We start from the raw sequence: 16,051 nt of genomic DNA on the forward strand, positions 1-16,051 counted from the left end.
AGAGCCTAGGGTTTTTTGTTTTGTTTTGTTTTTTGTTTTTTGAGATAGTTTCTCTCTTACTGCCCAGGCTGGAGTGCAATGGATCTTGGCTCATGGTAACCTCCACTTCCCGGGTTCAAGCGATCCTCCTGCCTCAGCTTCCTGAGTAGCTGGGATTACAGGCATGTGCCACCACATCTGGCTAATTTTGCATTTTTAGTAGAGACGGGGTTTCTCCATGTTGGTCAGGCTAGTCTCGAACTCCCAACCTCAGGTGATTCACCTCCCTAAGCCTCCCAAAGCACTGGGATTACAGGTGTGAGCCACCATGCCTGGCCAAGCCCAGGGTTTTTAAGGGTGCTTTGGCAGGCAGGGAACTGGGGAGCTGAGACAATTGATTGGCAGAGGATGAAATCACAGAGGTGTCAAAACCATCTTCAAGCAGCTGAGTCAGTTTCTTGGTGTGGGTCACTGGCCCAGGTGGTGTCGCTTGGACTGATAAAATTCTAAATCTGGAAAATATCTCAAAGTTCTTTAGGTTTCATAATACTGATTTTTTTTTTTTTTTTTTAGGCGGAGTCATGCTCTGTCTCCCAGGCTTGAGTGCAGTGGAGCAATCTTGGCTCTCTGCAACCTCCATTTCCTGGGTTCAAGCGATTCTCCTGTCTCAGCCTCCCGAGTAGCTGGGATTACAGTCATGTGTCACCATGGCCAGTTAATTTTTTTGCATTTTTAGGGAGATGGGGTTTTACTATGTTGGCCAGGCTGTTCTCAAACTCCTGACTTCCAGTGATCCACCTGCCTTGGCCTCCCAAAGTGCTGGGATTACAGGTGTGAGCCACCGTGCCCAGCCTTTATATGAGCAGCTGGAGAAATTAGAAATCTTGCCATTTCTGACTATGTAACTCCAGGGTAGTAAGCACTATAGCAAAGCAAGCTAAGTGAGCAATGGCAGGTTGCTGTTTATGCCCTTTCTTCAGCAAAGTTCAGGCCCCATCACAATTCTAACATTGTCTTATGAATGTGTTTTCAATCTCTGAACAAGGAGGGGGTCAGTTTTCCTTGCCTTTAATTATAAACTAAATTCCTGGCAGGACGTGGTGGCTCAGGCCTGTAATCCAAGCACTTTGGAGGCCAAGGCGGGCGGATCGCTTGAGGTCAGGAGTTCAAGACCAGCCTGACCAACATGGTGAAACCCTGTCTTTAAATATATGTGTGTGTGTGTGTGTGTGTGTGTATATACATATATATATATATATATATATATATATATATACATATATATATAAAAGAAGAAGAATAAAAACTGAATTCCTCTCATAGTTATGTTGGCCTCTGCACTACAAGAAGTAAAAATAAAAAAAAAACAAAAACAATTTAGCCTGTGAGGTTAGAAGTAAGAGGGAGTCAGTTATGTTAGATTTCTCTTATGACTTATATTTTGCAAAGGTAGTTTCACCTCCACGGCAGGCCACCTCTCCCTGGGTAAAGGGCCCATCCTCGTCCTGCATAGCAGGCAAGTCCCTCTCTCTCCCCACCTCCTTACCCGATTTTGCCCCCTCTGACCCATCTTCATGACTCTTTCGACCCTATGTTGTCCTAGCAGACACTTTGCAGCAACCACTCAGAAGGCCTGGCTGATTTCTAAGCCAGGTGGTTTCATCCAGTGTCAGTTGGATGAGATTCCTTGCACAAATAGTTTTGCACAGTTGCCCTGTGTTTTAGGTACTCAGGTCTGATAGACTATTTAAAACTGCCTCTGCCTTCCTGGGAGAGAACAAGGGTTTCAAGGGGAGCCCAGGTGCTCTGGCCAGACAGAGGACATTAAGAGGAATGGAAATGGTTTTAGGTGATAGACGGCTAGAGGAATCTGCCCGGGGATATTCCAGCAGAGCCTCCTCATTGAGGAGGGTAGAAGCCAGATCCACAGATGAAGAACATGGGCTCTGACCCTGAGAGCCTGCCCATCCCTGCTGGCACAAGGGGAGGGTGGGGAGAGAGAGACCACATGCAGGCCTCCTGGCTTCTGTGAGTGGGTTCTGAGGCCCAGGAAGCTCTACAGAGCTGAAGAGGTAGATAAATTAGGAGGCTGGGAGATGCCATGTGCTCCGCTCCCCTCAGATCTGTGCTGTGAGTGCAGAGATGGGCAAGAGCCAGCCCACTAATGATGTCAGAGAGGGGCCAAAGAAAAAGGATTGGTGCTCAGGGTGTGTGGGGCTCAAGACTGAGGACCACAGGGCAGTGATGAGGAGAGGCATGAGAAAGGGCGTTGCATCTGATCTGGCCTGTCCCACCGGTTAGGCTGAGCAGTGCCACACTGCTGTAACAGAGATTACAAATGGGGTATATCTAAATAAGACAGACAGAAGACTTGATATTGTCAAGACATCAGTTTTTCCCAGCTTTATCTGTAGATTCAATGCAATCCCAATCTTGGAAAAGGAATTGCTGGATCAATGTGTATGATTTTGTTTTCATTTTGTTGGATGTGGTTGCCACATTGGCTTCCAGAGTCCATCCTACAGATTGCAAATTTCCTCATAGCATCAACATGTGTGATCAAGTTTTTTGAACGTTTGATAAACCTACAGCTGAAGACACTCTCGTTTAGGTATTCTGTAACAACTGGACAAGGTGGACACTCTGGTCATAAATTTATTGACCAGGATTTCTTCTGAGAATCATCTACTTGAGTTTCTTTGCTAATTTTTCTATTAGATTGTCATTTTCTTATCTATTGACAATTTGATAAGATTATTATGATTACCAGATCTTAATTCCAAAATATGTCACACTTTATCCCTGTGGTTTATCTTTTGACTTTAATAACATTTAAAATTTGTCTGTAGTCCAGTTTATCATTGTTTTCCTTTAGTGTTTCCAAGTTTATTGTGATACTTAGATCATAAAAACATTCACCGACTTTTTTCCAGTACATTTTTGGTTTCCTTTTTAAATGGAAATGTTTGACCCATCTGGAATTTATTTTGGGGTTAAGGAATGAGGAAGGGCACCAACTTCTATTTTTCCAAATGGCCCGCCAGTTGTCCTAATGCCATTCGACTGAAAAATCTTCCCGCATGTTTGAAGCCACCGCCCCACCAGCGCACTGGAAACCCGCGTGTCGGTCCCGCGGCCGCCGGCTTCCGTGTGACAGTCCCGAGCGCAGAGGGACCAGGCAGGACCCGCACGCGTCCAACCTGAACCTCCAGCTCAACCCTAGACCCACCCCCCGCGCCGAGGACGCAGCCCAGCCCGCCCTGCCCGGGCGTAGGTCCCAGTCCACCCGCACAGGCAGAGGACGCCCCCTTGACCCCGCCTCCTCCACCCTCTTCAACACCCTCCCCGCCCCTCTCCAGCCCCGCCTCTCCTCCCGGAGGCCGGTGAGGCTGAACAACGCTTTCGGAGAGAGTAATTTAAATAAAAGGCGCGTCCTATGCTGTTATTTGCATGGAGGCGGGGCTTCCGGAGCTGCCGAGACACCCAATCCTGTAGGAGCCCGGACCCTCCCCAGCTCTCCGATTGGCCCAGGTCGCGAGTCCCACGGAGAGGCCTCATTTGCATAGGGCGGGGCCACGTCCTCTTCCAGCCGGCGCCCGCCCGCCCACTTCCGCCAGTCTCACTGTGGCTTCCTTCCGTCTTCCTCCATATTTCCCTTTCCGTCCGTGCAGCGCTGCCGGCGGCTGTGGTCCCGATGCTCCCCAAACGGCGGCGAGCGCGGGTCGGGTCTCCTAGCGGCGATTCCGCTTCCTCCACGCTGCCTTCCACGTGCTTCCCCGGCGTCGCCATCTACCTGGTCGAGCCTCACATGGGTCGCAGCCGCCGGGCCTTCCTCACACGCCTGGCGCGCTCCAAAGGCTTCCGCGTCCTCGACTCCTGCAGGTGCGGGGCGGCGCGGCGCAGCGAGGTCTTCCGTGGGCAGCCGGGGCTTGGGAGGTCTGTGTTCAGGGTTCGGAGCCGCAGGAGATGACTTCGCTGCGACCCTGGCGTGAGGCTGGCCACTTTACTCTCGCCTGGCCCGGAAGGCCTCTTGGCCGCAGAGGGTGTTGAGATCGCAAATTGGAAATGACTTGCACCCAGCCGCCGGGGGCAGCGGCACCTGCGGTTTTGGATTTTTTTTTTTTTTTTTTTTTTGAGACAGAGTTGCCCATGCTGGAGTGCAGTGGCGGGCTCTCGGCTCACTGCAACCTCCAGTTCCCGGTTCAAGCGATTCGCTTGCCTCAGCCTCCCGAGTAGCCGGGATTACAGGCATGCGCCTCACGCCAATCGGCTAATTTTGTGTTTTTAGTAGAGACGGAGTTTCTAACTCAGGCTGGTCTCGAACCCGTGACCTCAGGTGATCCGCCCGCCTTAGCCTCCCTAAGTGCTTCCCCAGCGTCTCACAGGCGTGTCACCGCGCCTCGCCTGGTTTGGATTTTAAGTTTGCTGTGGCACTTCGTGATGTGTGACCTTTCCCTGAGCCTCTATCTCCTCTTTTGTAGAGTGGTATTAATTAGGGCCAGGAGTGTTTTAAAGGATCACTTCGAGAATCAAAACCAGAGGTCAGGAGTAATTAATCAGCAGTTGTATTTGCTAACGGCCCTTCTACCTGGGCCAAGTCCCACCTGTGAGCGAGTCTACTCAGGAGACCCAGAGCCCTCAGGCTCCTCTGTCCTCAGGCCTGAGTAGGGAGGGAACCAAGAAGAGAAAAAATGGCGGCTACAGAGACAACACCCAGAGCAAGGGAGCTGGGGGTGGCCCCTAGTTTGGTGGTTGAGAGCGCAAACGAACCCGGGGTTAGTATACCCCTACAGTTGTGTTTGGTTTTTTAATGTTATCCGGGATGAGTTGTGCACCAGACCCACTTAGGAGAGGATGATGACTGCAGCTTAGTGTAGGAGGCACTATCTTTGTATCAAACAACCCCACGGGGTTAATATGTTATCTCTGCTTTTCAGAAGAGGAAATCAAAGTATTGATACGGGGCTTGCCCAAGAGCGAAACAAGTATGTGGCAGAGCTGGGGTTCAGACCCAGCCAGGCTCCTGCATCTCTGCTGAAACCCCTGCTCTTAGATGAAGACCACCTGGTCCTGACTCCTAAGGAATTCCTTTCTCTGAGGTGGAGAGGGAGGGAGAGAGCACAAGACTGGGCTGTGCTTGTGAGGGTAGCCAAGGCAGAGAACTACAGTTCTGAGGGCTGAGTGGCCATTGTGTTCATCTACCGGTAGGAGGGGCTGTTTGCAGGATGAATGGGCACTCACCATGCAAGAATGAAGCCTTGGAGCCAACCAGAGAGGGCTCTGGGCCTCACCCTCCTCCTCCTCCTCCTCCTCCTCCTCCTCCTCCTCCTCCTCCTCCTCCTCCTCTTCTTCCTTTTTCCTTTTCTTCCTCTTCTCCCTTCCACCCTCCCTCCACTAGCTCCGAAGTGACACATGTTGTGATGGAACAGACCTCAGCAGAGGAGGCCATCAGCTGGCAGGAGCGCAGGATGTCAGCTGCTCCCCCGGGTTGCAGCCCCCGAGCTCTGCTGGACATAAGCTGGTTCACAGAGAGCCTGGCAGCTGGGCAGCCTGTACCTGTGGAGTGCCGGCACCGCCTGGAGGTGAGCTAAATGAGAAAGACTAGAGTTGGGGCTACAGTGAAAGCCCCAGTGTAGACCATTAACTCAGCTGGGACAGGTGACATTGCAGCACTGCCTCAATGTCCTTCAGAGGAGGTGGGCAGTGAGGACTCTACCCAGATCACCAGGGGCCACCTAGAAGCCAGAGGAGGAACCATAGCAGGAGCTGAGGGAGCCAGGCCATCCCAGCTTCTGTTCTCATTACTGGTGCAAATTCTGGGGTCCCCTTTTTTTTACCTTCTTGAGGCCTTTCTTCCTCACCAAGTAGATGACATGGCAACTCTGAGTAGGATGACCCGTGGATCAGCAGGAGCCTGTCCTCAGGATGCTGTAAGGCTCCTGGCCTCTGACAGATGTGGGCTCAGGGCCAGGTTACCTGTGTTTAAATCCTGGCCCACGCGGTGAGCCACAGTCATGGGACAAGCTCCCTAGCCTCCAAGGCCTCAGCATCCCGAGCCCGCTTGGTTGTGAGGATTGGGGTGATGGAGCACATGTGTCATGTGCAGCAGCAGGAGAAGTGCCCAAAGAGCTGGCAGATATGACAGCTGCTACCCTGCTGTGAGGAGCGCTGTCCACAGCCTGCTCTGCAGGGTGGCGCCTCCCTTGGCCCCATGCCTCTAGTTTTTTTGCCCACCTCTGTCCCTTGAGCTCCAGAGGGCCTGAGTTGGACACCCCAGGAGAAGCAAGGCCCGGGTACGTCCCGGCTCTCCTGCCAGCTCTGAAGCCTCACAGCAACCTGTTTATTGCACATCCCCAGGTGGCCAGGCCCGGGAAGGGGCCTCCGAGCCCAGCATGGATGCCTGCTTATGCCTGCCAGCGCCCCACGCCCGTCACACACCACAATACTAGCCTCACAGTGAGCTACTTCTGAGCCTTGGCCAGCCCTGGGGGTTGGGGACGAGGGTACAGATGGATGGTAGCTGGCTGGTTGGAGCTGCCCACCCTGCCCCTTACCTAGGGCCCCTCCCTGCAGGAGGCTCTGGAGACACTGGCGGAAGCAGCGGGCTTCGAAGGCAGTGAGGGCCGCCTCCTCGCCTTCTGCAGAGCAGCCTCAGTGCTCAAAGCCCTTCCCAGCCCCGTCACAACACTGAGCCAGCTGCAGGGGCTGCCCCAGCTTGGAGAACACTCCTCTAGGGTTGTCCAGGTAGGTGCTTGCCATCCTGAGCAGGGTGTGTGGGTGAGTGGGAGGCCTTGGGGCCTGGTGAGACAGCAGAGGGTGCTGTGGGGGCAGGTGGGGACAGACATGGGTGCTAACACTGCCCTAAGGCCTCCACAAGCCACCCTCTGTGCTCAGAATCCTCCAGTTCACATCAGCCATTTACCCCCTGGGTGGCTGAGAGGACCCAGTGAATGGCGCTGCAAGGGACCTGGCAGGGCTAGGGGTGACACTGTTGTCATTGTTAGGAGTCCCAAACTGCCCTCCACAGTGGAATGGAAGAGAGCACCCTGAGCGTGAGCATCCCTTTTGTTGAGTTGTCCTTTAGCGCACTTTCATCACAAAAATACACAGTGACAGAAAATGCTTTTAAATGAAGTAGTAATGAGTTCACATGCTTTGAAAAGCAGATATTTATGTGTTTTGGGACTTACTCAACTGAGAGATGATCTGTGTTACCTGGAATCTCAGCTGTTGTAACTTCAGGCCTGAAGGAGCCTTGAGGCTGGAGCCCCAGCCTCCCAGCTGTGTGGAAGCAACTGTGGTTGCCTCTCTGGCACAGTTTCCATTTCCAGGTCGCACTGGACCCTGACCCCACAAAGCTATCTCTGCAGGGTGTTGGAGGAGACTGCCTCCATCCTTGGGCCCCCAGCCCTGACCCTAACTCCCTGCCTTTCTCTTTCTCCCCACGCCCTTAGGCTTAGAGTTCTGCTTTGTTCCCTCCCCCAGGAGCTGCTGGAGCATGGAGTGTGTGAGGAGGTGGAGAGAGTTCGACACTCAGAGAGGTACCAGACCATGAAGGTGCGTGGGGCGGGGCTAGGACCTGCCCCGGGAATGACAGCGCCGTCCACACCATGTATGGGGAGGCAAGCTGGGGCAGCTGACCCAACCCAAGGGTCAGAGAAGGTCTTGCTGAGGAAGTGGCAGCTAAGCTGACACCTGATATGCACAAGGCAGCCAAGTAGAGACAGGCAAGGAAGAAGCTTGTTTTGAGGACAGAATTTTCTAGATCACTCAGCACCATCTGGCTTTTGGGGGTTTTGTGTTTTTTATTTTGTTTTTGAGACAGGGTCTCGCTCTGTTGCCTGGGCTGGAGTGCAGTGGTGTAATTACAGCTCACTGCAGCATCAACTTCCTGGGCTCAAACCATCCTCCCACTTCCATCTCTGGAGTAGCTGGGACTACAGGCATGTACCACCACACCAGACTAATGTTTTTAAAAAGAATTTCTCGTCAAGATGGGCTCTTCGTAATGTTGCCCAAGCTGGTAACAAACCTCCATGCTCAAATGATTCTCCTGCCTTGGCCCCCAGTATTGGGATTACAGGCGTGAGTCACTGCCATCTGCCTTGACTATTTCTGATGGAATGTTCTTAAGTAGATTACACACTGTGGCATCTTAGAGCACACTGAGCCAAATGTACCCTTTGCTTGGGTGCTGCCACTGAGTGTGCTGGCCTTGCTCTTGCCCGCCTGCTGCAGGCAGGACCTTGTGTGTGATTTGCTCAGTGTTGTCAGCCTGGCTGTCTCCAAGGCCACCTCCCCTCTGTTTCTGCTCACTCCTGATCTGATAGGAAATGCTGTCCGAGCTCTTCCAAATGCATTGGATGTGCCTGCTCTGACGCCCTTCTGCCAACTGGCTTTGTAGGCGGAGGTGTCACAGTGCTGGCCATATGGAGAACTGTCAGTGAAGTGTGGCTTCCTGGGTGGATGGGGCTATGGGAGGTCACACAGAATGTTGTCAGGATTGACAGGGAGGGCTTCAAAGAGGGGAGACTTGAGCAATGTGTGAAGGATAAATGGACTCAAATATGCAGGGAAAAGGGTAAGGGGCACTGGCAGGGACAGGGGACCAGATAAGCGTGACCACTGTGGTGAGTGCGGGAGTGAGGGGCCTGGAGAGGATGAGACACCCTTAAAGTGGAGGAAGTTAGTGAGTGCTTTCACTGTCAGCCCCAGACCGGAAGGCACCTCAGCTGCCAGAAAATTACATTAGTAATTAGAAGTTTATTGACAATATAATTGGGTTAATCTCATCATTTTTAGTCGGGATTCTGTGGGTTATGAGTGATAGTGACCCACCCCACACCCTTGGTTCACAGAATCACGGAAAGGAGGGTCCGCAGAACCCAGGATGGGAGGGCTGTGGCTGGTCTGCAGGAGAACTGGGCTCCGGACCTGGGTATCACCAGGCCGCTTCTCCTCCCCTCTGCCTCTCTGCACTGTGGCTTTACCCTCTCCTGCCGGGCACCAGCTTCCTCCACCAGCTGGAAATGTGGCTACAAGAGGTGCTGGTGCTCGGCTGCCACAGGCTACAGCGTCCACCACTGTGTGGGCCTGCTTGCAGTCTCAGATCCAGAATTCCTAGGGAGGGTCTCCTAGTGGCTGACCTGAAGCAGGTGACATGCTTGGCCTGGGGCCCACCCTGTGTGGGAAGATGTGTGAGTACCCCAGCCAGCCCCGCCAGCCCCACTCCTAAATCCACCCTTTTGATTGTTAACTCCTCATTGTTTTTTGCTGTTTGCTAAGGGGAACCACAAAAATTTATTCAAGCTGCTGTTAGGTGGGAAAGGCATGGTTTTTCCAGTGACTTAGGAGCTGCTTGCGCTGATGTGTTAGGGTGATGTGTTTTGGTTATGTTGGAATCACAGGCTAGAGCTGCGTAAGGCCTGGGGAGAGACCTTTCATAGAGGAGAGCAGAGGGGTGTGTGTGGGTTTGCTCCCCGAGACAGCAGACTGGGTAGCCAGGCTCCAGGTTTGAATCCTTGCCCTGTGGTCTAGGGCAGGTTGTGAGTGGGGACAGCGCCTGCCTGGTGCATAGTGGCTCCATGGGACACAGCATCCCGGAGCTGGTGGTCATCCAAGTGCAGCCATGAGAGCTCTGCCTGACCAGGCTGTGCTCCTTTCCCTACAGCTCTTCACCCAGGTCTTCGGGGTCGGTGTGAGGACTGCTGACCGGTGGTACCGGGAAGGACTGCGAACCCTGGATGACCTCCAAGAGCAGCCCCAGAAACTGACCCAACAGCAGAAAGTGGGTGAGCCCTCCAGAGAGCCTGGGCCCTGGGCTTCCCCAAACTGCATCCTGGATCCCTCAGCACTGACTCCCTAGAAGCAAGAGAGCAGGCTGGTGCAAAGGGCTTGATGGCAGCCTTGTGTGGTAGGTTTCCTGGGGTCTCCAGGAAGTACAGTCAGGACCTAGCACAACCCTTTCTCAATGGATGATGCTGACCACAGCAACTGCCATGGCATGCCAGGGGCTTGTGTCACTACATTACCTACTGGTTAGACTTTGCACCGGGGACAGCCTGGGCCTTGGGCACCCTGCCCGGTGTGGTGCCTGGTACACAGAGGCCTGCAGAGGTGGCACCATGCAGGGGAAAGAACATCAGCTTTCGAGTTTTTGGGTTTGAGTCCTGTCTACCTTTTACCAGATAGGTGACCATTACCCAAGACTTAACCTCTCTGAGTATGTTACATTTTCTGTAAAATGGAGAAGACAGGCTGGGCACGGTGACTCACACCTGTAATCCCAGCACTTAGGGAGGTTGAGGTGGGTGGATCACTTGAGCTCAGGAGTTCAAGACCAGTCTGGGCAACATGGTAAAACCCCATGTGTACAAGAAATCCAAGAGCTAGCCAGGCATAACGGTGGATTCTTGTAGTACTAGCAACTCATGAGGCCAAAGTACAAGGATCACTTGAGCCACGGAGGTCAAGCCTTGAGGCCAAGGTGGAAGTTGCAATGAGCTGAGATCGAACCACTGCATTCCAGCCTGAGCAACAGAGCAAGATCCTATCTCAAAAAAAACAAGTGGGAAGTGACAGCATGGAATTCATAAGCTCCCCTGAGAGAGTTAGCAAGTGGCAGGTGTTTAGCAGATACTCTGCTTTCTCTGCATGGCCTGTCTGGCTACTCTGGTCACACCATCTGAGACCTCCCTCGGGTTGAGGGGTCTGCTGAAGCAATCCCACAGCCCAGCAGGCACTGCCAGCTCCACTGCCTCTTCACAGATCTCCCCCTGGGCCACTGCCCAGTTCAGCTGACAGGAAGTGAGATCTGCAGAGCTGGTTCCTCTTGATCGCCTCTCCCTGCAACAAGAGTAGTCAGGGATGGCTAGCAGCGTTTACGGAGGGCTCACTGTGCCAGGTGCTGCTGTGCCTCACATTTAAACCTTTCCTTGGCCAGGCGCTGTGGCTTATACCTTTACATAATCCCAGCACTTTGGGAGGCTGAGGCAGATGGATCACCCAAGGTCAGGAGTTCAAGACCAGCCCGACCAACATGGTGAAACCCCATCTCTACTAAAAATACAAAAATTAGCTGTGTGTGGTGCGGGAAACTGTGATCCCAGCTACTCTAGAGGCTGAGGCAGGAGAATCGCTTGAACCTGGGAGGTGGAGATTGCAGTGAGCCAGGATTGTGTCACCGCACTCCAGCCTGGGCAACAAGAGTGAGACTCCGTCATAAACAAACAAACGTTTCCTTAACTGGATGTGGGAGCCTAATAGGTAAGGAGACAGAAGTAGGCCAGAGTGAGGTGTTCACAGTGGCAGAGCCATCTTCCATCTTTTTACCACCTCTTGGTCCCACTTTATGCACTAGAAAACTGAGGCATCAAAAGAGATAGCCTGTGTCATGACTGTATCAACATCAGTATCCTTATATTTGGCTGCAAAATTATAGCTTTGCAAGGTGTTACGTTTTGGGGAGCTGAGTAAAAGGCACATGGGATCTCCTTGTGCTATTTATTTTCTTTCTTTCTTTTTTTTTTTAAAGAGACAGGGTTTCACTATGTTGCCCAGCTTGTCTCAAACTCCTGAGCACAGGTGATCCTCCTGCCTTAGCCTCCTGTGTAGCTGGGATTACAGGCATGAGCCACTGCACCCAGCTTCCCTGTGCTATTTCTTTTAACTGCAAGTGAATCTACAACTATCTTAAAATAAAAGTTTAATATTTAAAGGGGGAGAGAAAATAGTATCATGCTTAGATTGGGATCTCATTCTGTTCCCTGCCCTAGCCCTCTCCCAGTCCTGCAGCCCCAGGGTGACCACCTCAAGCTGGTGAGGGATGGGGGCCTGGCGTGGTGGATGGGCTGGGTGAGTCAGAAGGGCCGGTGCTGCCCCCAGGGCTCCAGCACCACCAGGACCTGAGCACCCCAGTCCTGCGGTCCGATGTAGATGCCCTGCAGCAGGCGGTGGAAGAAGCTGTGGCGCAGGCCATGCCTGGGGCCACCGTCACACTGACAGGCGGCTTCCGCAGGTAAGGAGGCCGGATGAGCCCCTCTGGCTTGGCTTCAGACCCCTCCCCTGTGAAGGGACCTGAGTCGGGGACCCTGAAGCAGGCCTTCCCACTCATTGGAAGGGTTGGAGTGAGCAAGCTGTGTCCCTGAGTCAGAGTCAGTCTGGCCCCCTCAGGGGGAAGTTGCAGGGCCATGACGTGGACTTCCTCATCACCCACCCCAAGGAGGGCCAGGAGGCGGGGCTGCTGCCCAGAGTGATGCACCGCCTGCAGGACCAGGTGAGGGCCTCCCTGCTCCCCAGGAGCCACTGCCGGCCAATGCCACCGCTTCCTGCTCTCTCTATGCCACAGGGTGGTCCCAGCCACACCTACCTCTCCCCACAGGGCCTCATCCTGTACCACCAGCACCATCATAGCCACTGGGAGTCCCCTACCCGCCTGGCCCAGCAGAGCCACATGGATGCTTTCGAGAGGAGTTTCTGCATTTTCCGCCTACCACAAGCTCCAGGGGCTGCAGCGGGGGGAACCCCGAGGTCCTGCCCATCCTGGAAGGCTGTGAGGGTGGACTTGGTGGTCGTACCCATCAGCCAGTTCCCTTTCGCCCTGCTCGGCTGGACTGGCTCCAAAGTAGGCAGTGTGTTGCTGGGCCACCTTGTGGGGCGGGCCCAGGCCAGCCCTACTGAGGACAGTCCCTTTCCTGCAGCTTTTCCAGCGGGAGCTGCGCCGCTTCAGCCGGAAGGAGAAGGGCCTGTGGCTGAATAGCCATGGGCTGTTTGACCCAGAGCAGGTACATCACTGGGGACTGGGGACAGGAAACAGCACCCATAGTCTGCTCCGTGACCCACAATCTGAAATGGCCCCATACCCCACCTTGGTGCTGGGCTTTGCTTCCGCTCCAGCCTTCCTCCGGGAAAGCAGTCCTGGCCTGACTCCTAGGTCACAGAAGTCCTGCTTCTGTTGCAGAAGACGTTTTTCCATGCATCGTCAGAAGAAGACATCTTCAGACACCTGGGCCTTGAGTACCTTCCTCCAGAGCAGAGAAACGCCTGAGCCTGTGGCCCCCTTTCTATTCAGGAAATTGGGCCACCCCCAACTTGGCCACTGAATGTCTCCAGGCAGATATGTTGCCCCTGACCCCCACCTTCACCCCTCCCACGTGGAGGAGCCCGTCCCCACCAGGGCCTGGCTCTGCCAGAGGTCAGCTGTGCCTGAGGGAATCAGTTGAGCCCCTGCTGGCGTACTGCAGCGGGGAGCTTTTGGTGCCAGCCTCATTGCTGCATGACCTTGGGTCTGCTCCTAGCCTCCCCGTGGTTCACGCTCCCGCCCTGGACAGGGTGTGTGAGCGGGCCCCACTTTGTGGAGCCTTGGCAGGGCCTGTATTCATGAATGGCAAGTGGTTTGTTTGCCTGATGTGCAGTGTCCCATCAGTTGCACTGCAGTTACTGTGGCTCCTGTAGGGCACCCTGTCCAGAAGTTCCCGGAAGAGAACCATGTGTCCCTGCGCTGCGTTTGAGCCATGACGTGGAGGCTGTGGTTCTTGCCCACAAGGAGCATACTGTGGAGTGTGCTGTAGGCATCTGGACAGGGAGAGGGCCGGGGTAGGAGTTAGGAGGAAGAGAATTTTCAACTCTAAGCCTTCAGTACTGTAGTGCCCAAGCCAGGCCCTTGGCTTCTGCCTTTAAGGCCTGTTCTCAGCACGATCTCAAAAATAGGTCATCTCCTGCCACTCCTGGCTCATTGCCCTTTAATGGCTCCAAACCCTAAGTCTGCACGTGGCCCCGGGCTCTGGCATTTCTGCCAGCCCCTTTCTCCAGCCCCACTGGCCCCGAGCCGCTTCCTGCCTCACAGGCTTCCTGTTTGATGCACCCAGATTCCCTCCCCTTCTCACTGCAGAAGCACTGAGGTGGGCTGGACATGGGTATCCTCCATGTCCCTCACATCCCCAGGCACGATCTGGCCTCAGGCTTTGCCCTGGCCATGCCATCCACCTGGAGTGTGCCCTCCCCTTCTTAAGGCCTTTAATCAGAAGTCACTTTGTTGGGTGAGGACTTCCCAGACCACTCATTACATTTAAAAATATTTTTAAAATGAACGTGCAGGAAGGTTGACTCTTTTGGGGGTGCAGTTTTGCACGTGTGGGACACACCAGGTCCATCCCCAGAACACTTCTCTGTCCTATTGTAGTCACATGGTTCTCCACCCCCACCCACTTAGCGGCTCTCCATCCCTATAGTTTTGCTTTCTCCAGAATGTCGTGTAAGTGGAACCAAACTATATTTAACCTTTGGAGTGGCCTCTCCACAGCCTAATGCCTTTGACATTCCTGCAGTTTGCTGGGTGTATTGATAGTTTGTACTTTATTCCATGCCATGGGTGTTACACAGTTTAGCCATTCAACTATTGAATGGGTTGTGGCTGGGCATCGTGGCTCATGCCTGTAATCCCAGCACTTTGGGAGGCTGAGGCAGGTGGATCACTTGAGGCCAGGAGTTTGAGACCAACCTGGCCAACATGGCGAAACTCTGTCTTTACAGAAAATATAAAAATTAGCTGGGCATGTTGGCTCACACCTGTATTGCCAGCTGCTCCGGAGGCTGAAGCATAAGAATTGCTTGAACCTTGTTGCCAAGGTTGCAGTGAGCTGAGATCGTGCCACTGCACTCCAGCCTGGGTGATGGAGACTCTGCCTAAAAAGAAAAAAGAATATCTGGGTTGTTTCCAGGATTTGGAGATTATGAATCATACTTCTATAGACATGCAGGTACAGGTTTCTGTGTAACACATAAGTCTTCATTTCTCTTGGGTAATAGCCAGACACAGGATTATTGGGTCATTTGGTAAGTACATGTTTATTTCATAAGAGCAAAGTTGTTCTCCAGAGTGCCTGTCATTTTGCAGTCCACCAGCAATGTGAGCACCCCTGTAAGTTAAACACTTCAGAGTAGGCAGTTGCTCTGTATCCCTGCCAGCACTTGATAGTTTCAGAATTTGTTAACTTTAGCTTTTCTAGTAGGTACATAGCAGTAAGTTCAGTGTGGTTTTATTTTGCATTTCCCTAATGCCTGACAATGTTGAGCATCTGTTCACAGGTTTCTACATCCTCACTGGTGAAGTGTCTGTTCAACTTTTTTTTGTTGTTGTTGAGACAGAGTTTTGCTCTTGTTGCCCAAGCTGGAGTGCACCTACCAGCCTTGGGGGTCCTGGCAGCCCACAGGATTCTGCCCACTGGGACTTGTGTGCCAACCTTTGTGAAGCCTCAGAATCACAGGCCTCAAGCTGTGAGCCCCACCCCAGATAGGCCAGCAGGGATGGATGGAGGCATGTAGAGGGTTTCTTGCATGCTCAGATCCAAGTCTCAGAGTGGTAGTCCCTCTGCTGGCCTCCCACCCACCCTCTCCTGCTATCACAAGTGTGGCAGGTGATAGTGTGATCACTGGGGTGGGGTGGGAGGAAGTGGAAGGCCCTGGATAGGGCCCATGCCTAAGGGTCTGGCAAAGACCCCTTCATTAGGGTCCCAACTGTGACTTTATTGCTAATGGTCTCCCCCACCCCAGTGGCCCTCATTCCCCAAACCTGAATGCAGAAATCTTGGTCCTGAATTAAACTCCATTCCACCCCTCAGCTTATGTTGTGGGTTCCTGCTAAGCTGAGCACTTACCTAACAATCAAGACCTCTGATAGCCCTCAGTCCTACCCCACAACCCCCTTGGATTTCTCTTTTTCAAGGTGGTTTCAGCTAGGAGGGTCAGTGTGGCCTTGGTGAGGGCAGACAGGGTAGGAGCATGTTGCAGGTATGGATGACACCTTGACAAAGGGACCCCACAGTAGAGATTGGGACCCTTTCCCCTCATTATCCTGGAAACCCAGCTCAGCCCCAGCCCTTGCCCATGCTGCTGCCTGGTACCTTCCACAAGGCCAGACCCCTCCCCACAAAGCTGTGGCCTGCACCAGCTCCCCTGGCTTTCCTCCTCTTTCTGCTGAGGGGCCCCTCCCAGCCTGGTTGCCAGTCACAGGAGAAAGTGGTTGGGATTTTGTTTGTGCCTCTGCCTGAGCAGAGAAGGGCTGATGGGGCCACTG

At 53.4% G+C, this 16,051-nt stretch overlaps 1 protein-coding gene across 4 annotated transcripts; it reads left to right on the forward strand.

The window, feature by feature from the left end:
- The first annotated feature begins 3,582 nt into the window (after positions 1 to 3,582).
- Positions 3,583 to 15,595, forward strand: POLM (DNA polymerase mu). Of its 4 annotated transcripts, none has more exons than XM_003930770.3 (11): positions 3,583 to 3,861; positions 5,378 to 5,561; positions 6,337 to 6,435; positions 6,553 to 6,723; positions 7,465 to 7,536; positions 9,650 to 9,770; positions 11,863 to 11,995; positions 12,151 to 12,253; positions 12,359 to 12,601; positions 12,678 to 12,761; positions 12,938 to 15,595. In XM_003930770.3, exons 1-11 carry the CDS (start codon positions 3,674 to 3,676, stop codon positions 13,022 to 13,024), a joined length of 1,485 nt encoding a protein of 494 aa, XP_003930819.2. In that variant the 5' UTR covers positions 3,583 to 3,673; the 3' UTR covers positions 13,025 to 15,595. The 4 variants fall into 4 exon arrangements, with proteins under 4 accessions (XP_003930819.2, XP_010339656.2, XP_010339658.2 ...); XM_010341354.3 differs by having other exon boundaries at positions 3,589 to 3,861; positions 6,538 to 6,723; positions 12,938 to 13,118; XM_010341356.3 differs by having other exon boundaries at positions 3,589 to 3,861; positions 6,538 to 6,723; positions 12,874 to 12,994.
- The last annotated feature ends 456 nt before the right edge of the window (positions 15,596 to 16,051 follow it).

Source organism: Saimiri boliviensis, chromosome 10, assembly GCF_048565385.1.
Source record: "Saimiri boliviensis isolate mSaiBol1 chromosome 10, mSaiBol1.pri, whole genome shotgun sequence".
In the NCBI taxonomy this organism is placed as follows: domain Eukaryota; kingdom Metazoa; phylum Chordata; class Mammalia; order Primates; family Cebidae; genus Saimiri; species Saimiri boliviensis.

Excerpts from the sequence above, each read along its gene's own strand:
- POLM (XM_010341354.3), top strand. The coding sequence starts at position 3,674 with ATGCTCCCCAAACGGCGGCGAGCGCGGGTCGGGTCTCCTAGCGGCGAT. Across the intron at positions 6,724-7,464 it reads ACTCCTCTAGGGTTGTCCAG|GAGCTGCTGGAGCATGGAGT; the intron begins GTAGGTGCTTGC and ends TCCCTCCCCCAG. Across the intron at positions 7,537-9,649 it reads AGAGGTACCAGACCATGAAG|CTCTTCACCCAGGTCTTCGG; the intron begins GTGCGTGGGGCG and ends CTTTCCCTACAG.